Genomic DNA, 17,143 nt, shown 5'->3' on the forward strand with positions numbered 1-17,143 from the left:
CAACATTTTACTAGTTTTTACTCATCAAAGTTCCTCTCACCCTATTCAAAAGCATTTGACAAGCAATTGAAGCCTGATCCCCTTGTGGCCATTCTGGGATCCACAAGTGACACTGATCTGAACAGTGACAAACGGCCGGTGTTTTTCGGTACTGTTTTGGCTAAAAAACGTATTTTTTGATTATGGAAGTCTGATGCTCTGTAGAGGTGAGATCCTCTACCTGGAGAAACTTAGATTCAAGAATGCAGGAAGGGGGGGAGTGTTTGATAAGGCCTGGGCTTAAGACACTTAAGAGGTCTGGGCGAGGATGAAGGTGTGGGATGAATGATCAATAATGTTAATCCTGTAACCATTTTCTTTTGTTTTCAATTTGCTATGTACATTTTTTATTTGTCATGATGTGCTCTCTTGGGTTGCCTTCTTGTTTCTAGCATGAATATTGCACTTCTTATTATCTCGCCCATGGATGTGTTTTAAAACCGCCAATAGCCTACAGTAATTGTACTAGAATGTTCTGAATCCGCTGCTTTGTTGTTATTGAAAATGGAAATATGATTGCTTTGTTAAACCAATGTAGTTTGTACAATACAATAAAAATATTCTTAAAAAAAGTTCCTCTCACCCTGCGAGTCATGGTGGATCTTTGGTGGGTCCAAAGTGTAGCAGGTGGGTAGAGGGGAGCTTGAGAACATGGGCCAGGGGTAAGGGTCCTCTCCCTGAAATAAGCAGATAAGGTATTCACTAAATACACCATAATGCAGTTATTGGCTTACATTGCTTCTGAGCAGCTCTGACTCATAATTGCTATGGGTGTTATGTATGTGTCAATATGTTGGATTGTTAGTTTTTGTTAGACTGATAATGAATTCATTACTGAGGATTGTCTAGCGCCAAGCTAGTAGCAGTTAATTAAATTATGTGTTTTTAAAATCAGTTTTCTCTGCGTAAATACATTTCTTCTGATCCATCTTCCTTCCTTTCTTAGTAATAACCCAGTGCCATATAATCTTGCATTCTTTACGCTTGTGACATCGTAGTTTTGAAGAATCATCTCTCATTTGAGTCATAACTCTGACGTGCCAGAATGATGTGCTCTGAATGTTAATGGGGTTTAGAAACAGGCCTGTTTATCCGATTGTCTGTGCTCTGCGCTCAGGGTAATCCCTGTTGGTATTTGAGTCTGCCTCTTAGGTGATTTCCGGCTCTCACAACGCTCAAAGGCGACGCACAAAGCCCTTTACCTTAGAAGGGAGCCTTTCTTACACAGCTTTGGAACTCTGATGGAGGTAATCATTCTGGATGCAACATTATTTGAGGGGTTTAACTTTGCCTTTTATTTTCCTAAAAAGTAAGTCATTACAAAAAGAAAAAAGCACTTTCATAATGTTCCAAATGCTGCTTATCCGATACTTGTGATTCAGGTGGACATAGTAAAAGTATTTCAAGATATTTAGAAAGAAAGATATCAGAAACAGCCTTTTAAAATCGAGTAGTCGGAGGAAGATATTTGGGATTATAATGGGGTTAGGGTTAGAAAGAGCTATTCTTTTAATAGTTTTGTATAGAAACATGACCATAAGTCACCTGCAGCCTTACAGGACTGTTTAAAAATGACATATTGAATATTTGAATAAATATAAAGTGAATGTTTTAGCATGTTTGAAGATGTGTCATGGCTGTATCAGTGACATTCATTGAGTTTACTTGAAGACTGTAAATATTCTGACAGACATATTCCCATTTCAGGAATAAACATTGTACTTAACACAATGATACTTCATTTCATTTCCCACCAAGTGATGATTCATTTTTCCATTTGTTTTGTAAATGTCTTCACACAATCGGTACTTATTTAACAGCTTCATGGTCCCTGTACTCCCCACAGGTGACAGGAGAGAAGATTAAAACAGAGCTGTGAAACACGAAGAAAACACTATGTCCTTCATATCTTATCCTTGACCTCAGCGTAAATTAGTTTCCAGTATCAACAACACGTAAAGAAGTTACATCTCTCCAGACACACTGAGTAAATACAGCTGGAGACAACGACTAAAGCCCTGCTGAGGGACAGAAAAGAAACAGACAATTATCGTAGTCACTTTAATCCGTGGCAATGATCAGACCAACTGAAAACGAGTCACTTTGAAACAATGTAGTGAAACAGCGTGAGATGTTAATGGGTTTGGCCTCCCCGCAATGATTCTCAGGAAAACAAAGGATAGTTCTTACGATTCTGTGGATCCTGACATGTCTTCAGCTACTATTATATATACTAATGCAGTGCTTCTCAAACTTTTTTCAGTAATGTACCCCCTTTGAAACATTTTCTCAGCCAAGTCCCCCCTGACCGACCCCGAACATTTTTGATAGAAAAAGCTATATATATATATATATAATTACAATATAGTGATGTTCGATCTGTGAGTGATTTATTAACTCCTTCATGCATGAATTACAACAACAATTTGGTGGTTCTAGAAATATTTAATATAACATTTTATTTTCTATTTAATTTATTGTACTATGATTATTTTTGTAATCATGCATGGTCTTTTTTTAATTAACCTTTTTTTTTTTTATCTCATGTACCCCCTGCAGTACCCCAACGTACCCCCAGGGGTCCGTGTACCCCCATTTGAGAATCCTTGTACTAATGTATAAGACTACTATTGGGATGTTTGTATAGCATTCACTCAGCTTGCTTGATTGGACTACTTTGTTTACCACTTTGTAACACTTACACTATTGGCTAGCGCTCCAACACATTGTACGTGATAGGCTAAGGGGCGGGACATGTCTAAGCGGTTGACCAATCACATTTGAGCCGGCCAGCTAACCAATCAGAGCAGACTGGGCTCTGGTTTCAGACAGAGGGTGAAAGGAGATGCTGCAGCACAGCCAGTAAAATAAAGAGCTTTTTGAACATTAAAGCATGGAGACATGTCAGAGTAGAGACACTACATATAAATATGAAACCTGGAAATCAGCCCATTGTGACGCACAGCTGACCTCTTGTAGTGCTCGAGGAGGGAGCTTCCTCTCAGACGGACCGCCCACCGCACTAACCCGAACCAGAACGTGATTCCTCTCCACTGACAGGTTGTCTATGATGAACTCCCTGAGAAAGTTTAACAGAAAGGAAAGAAGATTAGAGAAACAACTTTATTCAGAATCAGAATACCTTTATTAGTCCCACAGAGGGGAAACGTGCATCGTTACAGCAGGAAAGAGCCACAGACAGCTTAATGTTACATATGTTAAAAAAATAAAAAAAATAAAAAGTACTAAGTTATGATATAATACAAATATAATACAAATATAATTTTAAAAAAAAATTTCAAAATACAAATGTGGTCATGCTAATTATATACAACCCCAATTCACTAAACTGCTAAACTTCCTTGAGAAGTCTTCTAAAAGACTGCATGAAGCATCCGAGTGATTATAGGACTGCTAGAAGACAAGTAAGAAAAGAAAAAGAGGCTTTCAATGAATGAATATTAGATACGATCAGAGAGTGTTCTAATTATAAAAGTACTTCAGGGTTGTCCTTCTCAGTGGATAGTTATTATAGCTTAGGCAATTTGGAACTGACATTTGGTAGGAGACTATTTTCTTGCGCAGTTATCTTTCAAAACGGCCGCAAAATGTAGTTTTCATACATTTCTTTGGGGATAAAATCCCTCAAAGCTCGCACAGCAGGGGTCAAATAAAATTACAGAGTAGTTTTGGTGAATTTGGGTGTCCCGGATATTGAAAAGGTCACAGCATAAAACATATAAAGAGCAATGGGAGAAATGAACGACTAAAAGATTTCATCAAAAATCAGATGAAAGAAGTACATTTTAAACATGATTAAAAAGGAGAAGTAGGAAGAGAAGACAGTAAAGAGAACATGGTGATGTCTGTGATTATAATGGTAGCATGAAGGGAAGAAAGGGCTTTAAAGGTTGATGGGAGAATAAATTAACAGGTCATCATTCTCCAGGACTCAGACTTGCAATTTCATTTTGGAGCCATTTCCATTCAGAACCAATAGCCACAGCTCTGCCAGCCATTATTACCGAATGAGAGAGAGACTCTTGAACGGCCACTTTCAGAAATGGGATTTTTACTTATATCATTATTTCTCTGACAAGGCAAACAAACAAACAATTTCTCATCCCGAGCAATGATTACATTTGAAAGTGCTCCGTCACATCAGGGTGATGCACAGAGGAGACGGAAGCTTCAGCTGAAGGAGAGTACGAATAATATTGTTCTTGTTCAGTGTGTTTAATGTGGAAGCTATTGAAAAGTCTAAATGTCTTAAAGGTCTCATGTCATGCTTTTATTACCCGTCCCCTTGTTGTTATGAAGCTTTTTATGCATGTGAACGGTCTGCAGAGTCACAAACCCTCAAAGTACACCCTGTAGCGAGTACAACTCTAACACAGAAAAGACCTGTCTATGCTGCCCCAGAACGCCTCGTTGGACATTTCTCTTTTTCTTCCTGGGTACAGTGACGTGCCCATACCCAAATGGACCAATCCGTGGAGCTCCTCACACACACACACTCTCACAGCGGCAAAACTGTGACGCGCTGGGGTGCTAGTGGCGCGCTTACACTGTAGGTGCGCCGCGTTTGGGGGTGCGGGTGCTAGTGGAGCCTCGCAGATGGGGGTGCTGCAGCCCCCTCAGCACCCCCCCCCCCCCCTTCCCGCGTCCATTCGCGATGTCTCGCTGTCTCGCAGACCCCACGCAGCAAAAAGGAAATTAACCCAGCTCACACTGTCCGCTCCTCGCAGCAGCAAGTCGCGCAACGTCCCGCCAACACGGCACCCAGACCCCTCGCAGCATTCTCACCTGTTTGTCATTACTGGTGTCATTTCCTGGTTGCTAACAAACGCCATTGTAACACATAATCACTGATGTTCCGCTGTAACGGTGGAGGACTCATCAGAACAGAGTGGGCGAGCTGACCAATCAGAGCACACTGGGCTCACAGGGGGGGGGGGGGGGCAGGAGCTCCAACAAGCCGTGTAGGACAGAGAGTGAATACACATACTATACAGAGATGCTGTGAGAAACCAATGTGAGTTTGGAAAATTGCACAATATACATTTATTCTAGTAGACCTCAACAATGGAATTATGATCAGTAGAAATGGCCATGACATGGGACCTTTAAATAACTTCCCTTAGTTCAACTCTGCTATTGCTGGAGTAACCGTAAACCTCTTCAAACATGTTTATTTGTTTTCTTTCTGAGCGTTTCATGATACATTTATTATCAAGCTAATGTCAGTGTGCTAAAGTCAGAACTGAAATCAAGATTATGTTAGCCTAGCTTAGCATAAGGACTAAAGGAAGGAAGGAAATTACAAGCCTGGTTCTTTCTAAAAGTTCAAAATGATACTTACTAACAACTGTGGTGGGTGTAGTGACTGAGTCTGAACATCATCACAATGTGTTTTTGACAGTGAGAATACCAGTTTTTGTGCCTTTACAGAAACCTTTTCCAAATGTTATGTTAATAAGTGAGCTCATAGTTTATGCACACATATGACATTTAGAGAAATCCTTCCATTAGTCTCAATAACAAACTAAATGTAATTACATATTTTTAAGAAGAGAGCTCTGCTGTTAAAATATATATGACAATAAATGTAATTAAAGTACAAGACTGGTGTTATTTTATATTATAAACAGACTAACAATAATAACACATTAGTCAGTCTCTCAACGCTTTGTGACTTCAGTTACATCCATTATGATCATCTCTAAGTGATGCTGTTCACGTCACACACTTGGAAGAGTTGTCTAAGACAATGATGAAAAATTATCCTATGAGTAATCATTCATACTTGATTGTATTGTTATTTCGAATTTGCAAGTCATAAATGCTTGTAGAATCTGTTTTATGCCATACTAGTGAGTATTAATTTAGTTTCATGCTAAGAGGCCCACGCCCACCTATCACCATGACCAACAGTCGTCTACATTGAGTGATATCAGCAGAAAAGGGTCATGGAACCTGGGATTACTAATGCCCCGGCCACACGAGGACGAAAACGGCTAAACGCATAGGATTAACTCAAACGCAATCGCAAAAAAGCTTCCGTCCACACGCAATATTCACCGGATAGTGTCTGTCCACACGAGACAGCTCCGTTTAGCTCCAACCGCTGGAGAAGCTGCAGTACATATGCAGGAGCCTGTACGTGGCGCTGTAACTTCCTCCACAAAAGCAGCGAAGAAGCATGGTTGTCATGGTTGCCCTTCTGTTTATTCTCCGCGGTGGGGGCCGAGGGAACCGGGCAGAGTTTTTTGCCAGTCAACGTGTATTAAAATTTAAATCTTCCGGACAAAATTATAAAAGTGCCGGTCAAAGGTCTTCTTTGTTATTTATTGAGCTTTAAAAACAAATGAATAACGACTCTATATAATATAATAATAAAATACACGGAGCCTCTCTTTTTCCTCCCTCTCTTTGGACAGCGCCAGTGTCTGTCTCATGCAGCAGCTGATCCAGTAATGAGTGACCCGGCCGACAGTAAAAATAAACATATTTATAACTAGTTTAGGTAGTTTGAGAGGTGTCTCCGTCCTGTCAGATTAGACTTCTCTCGCGTTTATGTCCATATCGAGAGAAAGATAAATAATCTGAATTCAGTGTGCAGTTTACTTTGACGTAGCAGAGGTGGGGAGAGGCGGGGCTATTGCCTCATCATTATCAGAAAATGATCGTATAGGGCAGGGGTGCCCAACCTTTTTTTACCCGAGAGCTACTTTTAAAGTTGCCAGTCTGCAGAGATCTACCAGTCCAAATAGAGAGGCGTAGCCATTACTGACAGCCTACTACCAGGTAAATACACATTTCTACTTGTATAAAACTGACCTTTGTACGATTAATACTTCATAAAATACTGCAGATCCTTTATCTTACCTCTTTCTAATCTACACACATACAAGTATTTAACTGAAGTTACACAACAGTGTTGTTGATACAGAGTTGGAGTTTATTCACACGTCACTACAGTGGGTAATGTTTTCAAGAAACCTTGAACAGTGCTGCCACATATGACACAGGAAAACAAGAAAAGACTCTGAACCCTTTCTTTTCCATTATATAAAAATAGTGTTGCTACAAAAGTATACATTCGGCTTACTAATAAGACAACTCAGATCTGAAGCTACTCAGGAATCTGCTGCAACAGTGCAATAAAAAAGACAAAATTAATATAATCAAACCATTTTTTTTTGCATTTTAGTAGAATATAAAAATAAATGCCTTTAAAATAGGATGCAAGCAACACTAGCTTCTTAACCTGAATTGATGATAGACTATAATCAATTTAAACAGAACAGATCTTAATGTTTGCATTCTTATACCATTTTGTACAATAATTATAATGAATAAGTTCAAACAAACTAAAACTTACAGCTGATTAATAACGGTATCGAACTTGAGTTTTTATCAAAAACCTGTTGAAATGCTACTGTTATTTTGACTGTCCCCCAAAAAGCCCGTCGGCAGCCTCCAGGAATGCTTCTTTCACAACTTCGCCGTCTTTGAAAGACTTCATGTGTTTCGCAAGAACGTGACTGACACGATAAGATGCTCTGGTAGTCTTGCTCTTGTTGTTGGGCCTGGTGAAAATGGACTGCTGTGCATTTAGCTGTCCTTTCAGGCCCCTCCCCTTTTGGAGCGTAGGGCAGAATTAGGAGGGAATTCCGTCTCGTAGCGTTTGTGCTCCTAAATTACTCTTCTTCGATAAAGCCACGCTCGCATTGCAGATGAGACAGATGGACTTTGAATTGGAATAGATACAAAAATAATCATCCTCCCACTCGGAGTGAAAATTATATATTTTGGGCTTTTTTGCTTCTGCCATAATTGCGGTCTTGTGTGTGTGCGGACTGTCACTCCTGTTGACACGGTCGGACAACAACGTCAGCGAAATAGTGCCCACTGCCCACGAGCCACGCCCCGACACATGGGGTCACACCGGCCAATCACAAAGCTTTGATGCGTTCAAGTGCATTATTCTGGCACAGGAACATTATGTTACAGGACATTAACGATAAAACAGAATGTTGTTGTTCTATTTTTAGACACATCTCGCGATCGACTGGGAATCTCCTCATCGACTGGTTGGGCACCCCTGGTATAGGGCGTACACACGGAGCCGTTGGACCCCCCAGAGCGTTGCGTATGCCGTTCTATCCACCTTGGGACCCGTTATCGTTTCCGCAGTCGTTTAGTGCCGTATCCGGTCGTCCTCGTGTGGCCGAACGGTCTATATGACACTAAACAGTAACGCAAACGACCGTTTTCGTCCTCGTGTGGCCGGGGCCTAAGTCTGGGAGGAAAGAAGATGCAACATGACACTGCATGAGGTCAGGAAGAGTTCAACTATGCATGCAGTTTGAGATGTATATACATTCTGAGATGTTCTTGGTCTGTAGGGCATTACACTATGAACTGTTTTTGTAGGTAAGGTAATGTGTCTGTTACCAATATAATATTTGACTTCAAACATCTCTGTGTTTGTGTTTTATTGATTCCTCTTCGTCTTGTTCTTTTATGTTGTGAGTGTTACATCGGATCCACGACACGCTTAAATGCTAATCTCTGTGAATAACAACCGGTCTTTAGCTCTCTGTTCGCTGGTACATACCCATCATTGTCCTGCTCGGTGACGTTCTCCCTCTGACTCTGCAGCAGCATGGAGACGATGTTATACTGACTCTCCAGCAGCAGGAAGGAGTCCAGATTACAGCAGAGCACACTGAGCAGTCTGTAGAAACATACACACAAAACAAGACATCATGAACCCAGAGGGGACTGGCATTTTGTCATACTGTAGCAGATGGCAGCACCGGGCAGTACAGACTGTATCGCAGGAACATGCAGACCACATTTAAACTGTCTGTTTCCCCTGGTATTGTGTGTCTGCAGGTTCTGGATCAGTCAACACAATTCCCACCAGCTCGCCGTGGCAAATTGTAAGCTTTGTTAAGTAGGAACCCCTTGGGAAAAGCGTCAGGGTTCAATTTGAGTTGCTGGTAATGACACCAGGCTCAAGCAGGCTGTTGAGCTGCAGCAGCATTTTGGGAGACCAAAGTGTGTGTTAGCTCTGTGTTTTATATGATCCAGCACCTGTAGAGAGAACAAGCTTCTTAACATATTTTAATGAAGCATCAGTGACTTTTTAAATCCTGTGTTACTAATGGTCACAGCAATTTTTGGTGGAATAATAATAAAAATCCCAAGGGAACAAGCGTTGAAAAACGATTCCCCCGTGACTCACCGTGTCCTCACATCGGCACTAAAGGTTACCTTAATTTAGACTGGATTTAAGTGCCTATCAGAAAAGCTCTGTGTGTCGAAGCCTGTGTGCACATCAGGTCATTCTCATATTGTCTGTCTGCGTTGTGCTCTGGCCCTTCAATAATGTGGCTAAACTGGTCTTTAAGATACTTTATAGGACTTCTCATCATACATATGAAGATACTCCTCGATTCTCTCCTGTGTTAACCACTCTACACCCAACTAACTCTCTATTCCAGCGCACTTAAGGAGACTGCTCGAACAAATTACAATGAGAAATACTAAATGATGTGGTCTTCACAAACACAGTAAGGCAAGGCAAGTTTATTTATATAGCACTTTTCAACACAAGGCAATTCAAAGTGCTTTACAAAAAATGAAAGACATTAAGAAAATGGCATCTAAAATCAGTCATTAAAAAGAAAAGCTAATAAAATAAAAATACATGGATAAAAGTTACAGTGCAGTCTAAGCAGTAAGACCAATTAAGTTGTAGAAAAGGTGCACAAATAGTACTATTTTAAAAACTATGGCAATGATGGCAGGTGCACAGGACCGTTGTACTTTTTGTTGACCGCAAGATTTATGATTGCTTTGGTCATTATTATTACAATGTCTATGTCTGATCACCGCGTATTGTTCATTAAACTACATTACAATTCAACAGATCTCAGCAAGTACTCTTTTCTAGCGTGTCATACAATATCAAACAGGCCCGGCCTCAACCTCTCAGCGACTTTGTTTGTTTCCTGCTGTCGCTATATTTTTGTTAACCCATTAATCCCCAGGAAAGTGAAAATGTTAAGTAATATTTGTTAATGTCCCTCTTGAGCATAATCATAACAAGCCATTACTCAGGGAAAATACTGAAGGACTTTCCAAATGATTCTGTTTGATATTAATCCATAACCGTCTCTCTGCAGATAGACCTGATGCTCAGAGAGTCTTTAAACTAGCATATATCTGTTTTGTTAACTCCTACTTTGTACATGCATAGTATGACTTGCCTATTGGTGTATTTTCGGAGAGAGCTGTCCTTCTTCAATATCACTGCTTCTAGTTTAACACCATTTAACACTTCAGAACTGTTACAAGCTGTGTATTTTTGTATTTTGTAAATTGTGTAATTCTTTACACAATTTTTTATAAATTTTTTTAAATATGTGTTTCTGTTTTGTATGCATACTTCTTGTTAAACATTAAAGGTAGGGTAGGTAAGAATGGAGAAACCAGCTTGAGTGTGCTAGAATTTGAAATAAAGGTATTCTGATTCATAAAAAAAAGGAAACGTGCGTATAAAACAACAAAAGCACAATGAAACGGAAATGTCAGAGGTATTATTACACATTTAAAAGGCTGTATAAAAAAAACAGATCCAGCTTTCAGAAAATGTCATTTCAATCTCCAAAAGTGTGTGTGTGTGTGTGTGTGTGTGTGTGTGTGTGTGTGTGTGTGTGTGTGTGGTGTGTGTGTGTGTGTGTGTGTGTGTGTGTGTGTGTGTGTGCGTGTGTGTGTGTGTGTGTGTGTGCGTGTGCGTGTGCGTGTGCGTGTGCGTGTGCGTGTGCGTGTGCGTGTGCGTGTGCGTCCTTGTGCCTACTAAGAGGAAGTGTTGAGCGCAGCCTGCTGTGTGTTAGTCCTTGTGAAACACTTCTCTCCTTTTTAGTAGCTGATTTATTTCCTGATGTGCCGGGGCAGTTTCTTGGACTCCCGTTTGATTGACAGCTCTACTCGGTCATGTTGACAGCAGCACAGCGAGAGGCTGAGAGTCTGTCAGGCCTTCTGACCTCTCGCAGTGTGAAACTATAAGAAACGGAAAACCAGGTCTGCTTCCACTTTGTCTCTCTGATGGGCTTCTCTTATCGAGTGGAGTGAAGAATGACTTTCTAATCAGAGATGTTTAGCTGTGCTCAAAAGGTGCCACGTATCATGTTTTCCACTACCAATAATCTGCCAATCGTTTCTCAATTACTTACTTTGTGATCTATAAAAATGTCTAAAAATAGAGCCCAAGTTAACAATCAAATTGATGACTTGCTTTAGATTCAAGATTCAATATTCAAAGGTTTTATTGTCATGTGCACAAAGCTACAGTGTAGAAATGGCAATGAAATTCTTCTGACCTGAGCTCCTCCAACAATGCAACATATATAACAAAATACTAAATAAAATGTAGTGCAAAAAGTCTATACATGTCAATAGAATATGATATGTACAAGAACAGAATATGAAATTAAATAATGTATATTTAAAAAAAAAATGAAATGCTGTTTATTGCGGTGATAACTATATAAGTAAGTAGATTGGCACAACAATATCGTTTTGTTTAGGACTACAAAAAACAATAACAAATTGAATTCTTCAGTGAGATAATGGTGGATAATGATGACCTTTAGCCATATGTTTGGGTCTGCATCCATTTGTAAACCTAAATTAACCAACAATGGGTTCAGTTGGCAAACATAGAAGAAGATTAGAGCAGGCTGGCTGCAGTAAGGACAGTATGTGTCCATTAGAGCATTATCGAGACAGTTATCTGCATGTTTCATTGTGCCAAGCCATGCAGTTAGCTCAGTAAGGGAGGCCAAACACCCTGACGTGGGACATGCGTAAAGGCTTGTTAACAACACAAGGTTTGACATAAATAGCAGTTTAATATAAAGGAAGATCAGAGGAGTTACCGAATGGATGCCTTATCTTTCAATTCTACACATATTTCAGATTTATTGTGTCCAACAAGACAGACACTTTCTACACCAGGGCGCAAAGGGTAAAAGAGGATAGACGTTTTTAAATGAATAATAATCCATCTCATCTGTGAGTTCATTACCTTCAAGAGGAGTTCATCAGAGGACTTGAAAATGAACCAATCAAAATGGAGTAATCTGCTTGCCAGTTTGACTGCAAATCATGCTCGTCATTGATTAGTCATGCCTGAGGAAAGATGCAACTGGTCAACTTAATACCAATAGCCGCTTTCACACCAAGTACTTTGCCGTACTTAGTGCCCCGGCACTTAGTACCCCCATGGAACTAAGTACAGATCGCGTTCACACCGGAATAAGTTCCCTGACACGGTCCCAGAAGATAGTGAAGTGATCTCAGTCATCCTATATAGCAAGCCATTATAAAAGTCATACAGAACCTTCAAATGTTGAAACTATCAATGGAGTAAAAATCTAAATTGTAACTTCCAATCTCATTTTTAAATAAGAATGGCATACTGCATGTCCTCCCTACTACTTTCTTTAATCATTCATTCTACTTAATTCATCATTCAATAGTTTGTCCTGTGATATTGTAATATGTTAACAAGATTCCTTATGTGTGTCCTTCCTTGTCTCATTCATAGCATATTTGAGAAGGCTTTTGAACATATCCATAATAATCTCTGTAGTGCTTAGGGCTGATTTTGCAGCAGACATTTAAAAAGAATAATGTTCAGAGCCATCAACAGCTGAGAGGGTGAAGAATAAAAAAGGCAGCCAAAACATGGGGATAGAGGGCTGGTTGCCATCCCTCCATGCCCTCTCCCCGCAGTACCTCACAGATCTCCTCCACCCATACATCCCGTCCCGCACCCTTCGATCCTCAGACTCCAGCCTGCTCTCCATTCCCCATTCACGCCTCCGCACCTTCAGTGCCTTCAGTGTCGCTGCCCCAACCCTCTGGAACTCCCTCCCTGCAGAAATCCGCAACGCCCCTTCTCTCAACATTTTCAAATCAACCCTTAAAACTCATCTGTTCAACATCGCCTTCCAACAATAACTCACTCCCCCACCCCCCCCCCCACTTACACCCCCTGTTTTATGTTTATGTTGTTTTTTATGTTTTATGTCTTGTCCTTGTATGTTTCTTTGTAAAGCGACCTTGAGGTTATGAAAGGCGCTATATAAATTCAAATTATTATTATTATGACAACAAAGTGGCTTTTAGCAGCATGGAGAAAGGCCGAGGGATTGTAACTCTCATTAGCTTGTGAAGATCAAGAGGGGTGGAAATTGTGGGGACTCTTTGTTTTTTTTTTCAAGATGGGGCTGCACCTCAGGAGTGCTCGGAGCCTGTTTGCTTGGCAGTGGTGCTGGTGGTTAAACCTGCGATGAATATGTTAGTGGCAGTGGCTCAGCCAGTAGGGGCTTGGACTGGGAGCTGTAGGGTCGCCGGTTCAAGTCCCCAACCAGACCTAAAATATGGAGTGTGGACTGCTACTTGGAGAGGTCCCCTCCTGCCCTGCCGTGGTGCCCTTGAGCAAGGCACCGGACACCTCCCTTCCCCCCTCACTCCCATCGCTCCCCGGGCGCTGTACAATAGCTGCCCACTGCTCCTAGTACCAGACTCCTGGTACTAGGATGGGTTAAATGCAGAGAACACATTTCACTGTGTGTGCTGTGTGCTCTGCATGTGTGACCATTAAAGAGGGTTTCATCCCTCCCAATTATATTCTATTCTCTATTCTTCTATTTATGAGGAAGTTGCGACATCCTGCTGAAGTGTAGTCCTCGGTTGCATTGGTCCAATTTAGTGAAATTTGCAAAAGTTCAAACCGTCTTCAGAGGTTTCATTGAGAAAGCTGATTTTAGGGTAAGGTTAGCAAAGGGTTAATCATCAAATCCCATTAAATGTTAACCCTACTGACAAGGATCATCTGTATAACCAACGCCTGTGTTATTGCTCTGTGCCATAGAGCTCCATTCTTTCCTGCAATACTATCAGAAACAAACCAATTAGCTATTCAACCTATCAAGACGTTAAATGATTACAGTGAACATGGACAATAGTTAAATCAAGATACCCCAATATGTTCATGCTCACTGAATTCAAGCCTCTGCCAAACAAGTCCACACAATACTGATCAAGTCTATCGACACCAGTAAAACCACTCTGTGTTTTGCAGCGTACTGTCGTTAGATGTCCCCACACTAAGGGCTCTCTTCCTGTGCACATGTGTGACTTTCCTCTGCACATAGTTTCTCTTTTATATGGTGCATAAACTCCAGATTACTGCTGCTGCTTTGCTATTCTCTCCAATATGGTAATTACTCATACCAGCACACAGAGAGAGACAGCAGTTCAACACTCTAGCTTTGAATTTGTATACATCCACAGCTCGAAATACTCTGCACCAAAAAGGCACTATTTACTCCCGTTGGAGTGCCGTTTGCTCAAAATTACAGTGCCTTGCTTTTAGTAGGAAATGACTAAGAATTTGACACGTTTTTGAAGATGTATGCATTTAGTAGGAACCAATGGTCTTAGAATCCTCTGTAATTTATAATACACCAATGAGAATAGTATCTTTGTGAATATTAAACTATTATCTATTATGTATTAGTTAGACTGTTGCTAATGATTGCAGCCAAGTCCCCATACTCCCTATATTGTGGTCACACAGTATAATCACAATACATAATATTTGTATAACGCTTCTCTAGGACTCAAAGTCGCTCCACTTTCAGTGTTAGTAGCTGCTGCGTTGACTTCGGGTAAAACCCAGTTTTCTAAAAGTTTACAATGAGCCAACATGAACGTTTATGCACAATAAGATTCATTCTTAAACCTAATATAAATACAACATCAACTGAGAACCCAGTCTCTTCATCAGACGATTGTTTGGTTGCAAATGGTTGTCGGTTCTTTGAAACAACTTCACGTCTCAGTGGAAAATAAAAATGCAGAATCTTAAGTACCATCTGTCGGCTGAGAGTGCCTGTGGGTTTAAGGTGGCCATATTTTTTCATTTTTAATGCTACCTGTAACTCTTGTTAAATACAAAACATCCAGTAGAAAATTAACAAGCAGAAAATAATGCAACACAACGGAGGAAGAGCTATTTGGATTCAACACAAGCTCCTGATGCCGCTGTAGGCTAATGATATTCACAAGAAAGGGAAAATATGTCCCATGAAAATTCAAGGCAAACTGCTTTGTGGAAGTAGAAATTCAATAGGACAAACTTTTGCGTCAAAGCTAAATTAATATTTATGCTACTGCATAATGTGTGGGGTGTTTGACCCTGAGAGAGACCAGTCTTGGCTCAATGGTCATGTTTTAAATCATGTAGCCTCGATACAAAAGTAAAGTAGTTTACCTTGAATTTCAGAAGGGAAGTTTTCGTGTAGACCATCAAAGAAAAATAATTGAATGCAGTATTTAAGACTGTGATAAAATATATGTAAGGGAAGACGAGGAGCCTTGGAAAACGCATGAAAAGAGCATTTAGTTTGAAACACTCATTTTTGATGTTATTTACTACTGAGCTTTACACTGCAGGGGGCGCTCTTCTCTACGAAATACAAATACAGCCAATGCAAACTACTAAGTCTACAAGTCTAACCTATAATATAAGTCATATAACATAAGAATAGTGTGAATAGTGAAGTGATTTTGAACACAATAAATCCATGCTAACAAACATCAGCGAGTAGCAGGCTAATAACGAATAAATGAAGCTGTGTGAAGCTTCAAACATATATTTTGCTGGGATTAACTTAGAATTAATAATATACTTCAAATGAAAATGGTTTGCTTTGACCTATTGATAGTAAAGCGCTACATTTAGAAGCCCACAGAGTGTTTGTCAGTGCATCCATCAGTCTGCGAGTCAAATGAATAAAGATATTGTTCCTTTCACTTGGCTTCTGGATGATAATAGGAGTGGGCTGACTGACGGGCACAGACAGAGCGAGTGAGTCAGCAAGGCTCCAAAACAAGGCAAAGCTATTGTGATTCAAAAAGCAAGGCACAGCGGCAAACAGAACTGCAACAACCAGGTTACACCAATGCACCTGTGTGTGTGTGTGTGTGTGTGTGTGTGTGTGTGTGTGTGTGTGTGTGTGTGTGTGTGTGTGTGTGTGTGTGTGTGTGTGTGTGTGTGAAAACAACAGATTGCTTTTAATCTTACTGAAGCATGTTATGAGCCATTTGATGTTCATTAACCTCAGCATTAACCTTTGTTTTCAGCATGTTAAATAAATAATCTATTTTAAGATTATACTTTTCTCACACAGATATTATTCAATCTTTTTTTGAAGTTTAGTTTTAACCTTTACCGAAACCATATACCTCATTTTAAATGTACTTAACAATGAGGATATATTTTCATTTCAGATGGATTTCAGCCCCATCACTACCTTTCTTACTCGTTATGTCCGATCTATAAAAATATAGTCACACACACACAGATGCACGCACACACGGCTTATTTCTCTCTTATCCAGAGAAATCCTTTTATCAGCCTCTCAAAGCTGGGTAATCAAAGAATAAAGAACCATGTCAGTCTGCTATTGCCCAAGACTGAAGTGTGTGGGTGTGTGTGTGTGTGTGCGTGCGTGCGTGCGTGCGTGCGTGCGTGCGTGCGTGCGTGTGTGTGTCCTAGCATTACTATACTTGTGGGGACCTCCATCTGTTTACACAGTCACGTGTGGGGACTCGCCACCCTTATGGGGACAAACTGGAGGTCCCCATGAGGGGAATCATTAATTTTAGGGTGAAGACTTGGTTAGGTTTAGGATTAGGTTAAGGTTAAGGGTTAGGCATGTGTTGGTTATGGTTAAGGTTAGGATAAGTCTCCAGGAAATGCATGTAAGTCAATGTAATGTCCCCTGAAGTGATGTATACATGGTATGTGTGTGTGTGTGTGTGTGTGTGTGTGTGTGTGTGTGTGGTGTGTGTGTGTGTGTGTGTGTGTGTGTGTGTGTGTGTGTGTGTGTGTATGTGTGTGTGTGTGTGTGTGTGTGTGTGTGTGTATGTGTGTGTGTGTGTGTGTGTATGGAGGTGCTAATCCGTCACCATGTGCTTCCTGTCTGATGTGAAGTAATATGGAAGAGCAAAA

At 40.4% G+C, this 17,143-nt stretch overlaps 1 protein-coding gene across 1 annotated transcript in view; it reads right to left on the reverse strand.

The window, feature by feature from the left end:
- The window catches only part of tbc1d32 (TBC1 domain family, member 32), a 101,679-nt gene that overhangs the window by 48,257 nt on the left and 36,279 nt on the right, over window positions 1-17,143 (reverse strand). The window contains 3 exon segments of the mRNA XM_034217130.1: window positions 623-716; window positions 3,010-3,118; window positions 8,663-8,782. Of these exon segments, the coding sequence (XP_034073021.1) occupies window positions 623-716; window positions 3,010-3,118; window positions 8,663-8,782 (323 nt within the window).

Source organism: Gymnodraco acuticeps, unplaced genomic scaffold, assembly GCF_902827175.1.
Source record: "Gymnodraco acuticeps unplaced genomic scaffold, fGymAcu1.1, whole genome shotgun sequence".
In the NCBI taxonomy this organism is placed as follows: domain Eukaryota; kingdom Metazoa; phylum Chordata; class Actinopteri; order Perciformes; family Bathydraconidae; genus Gymnodraco; species Gymnodraco acuticeps.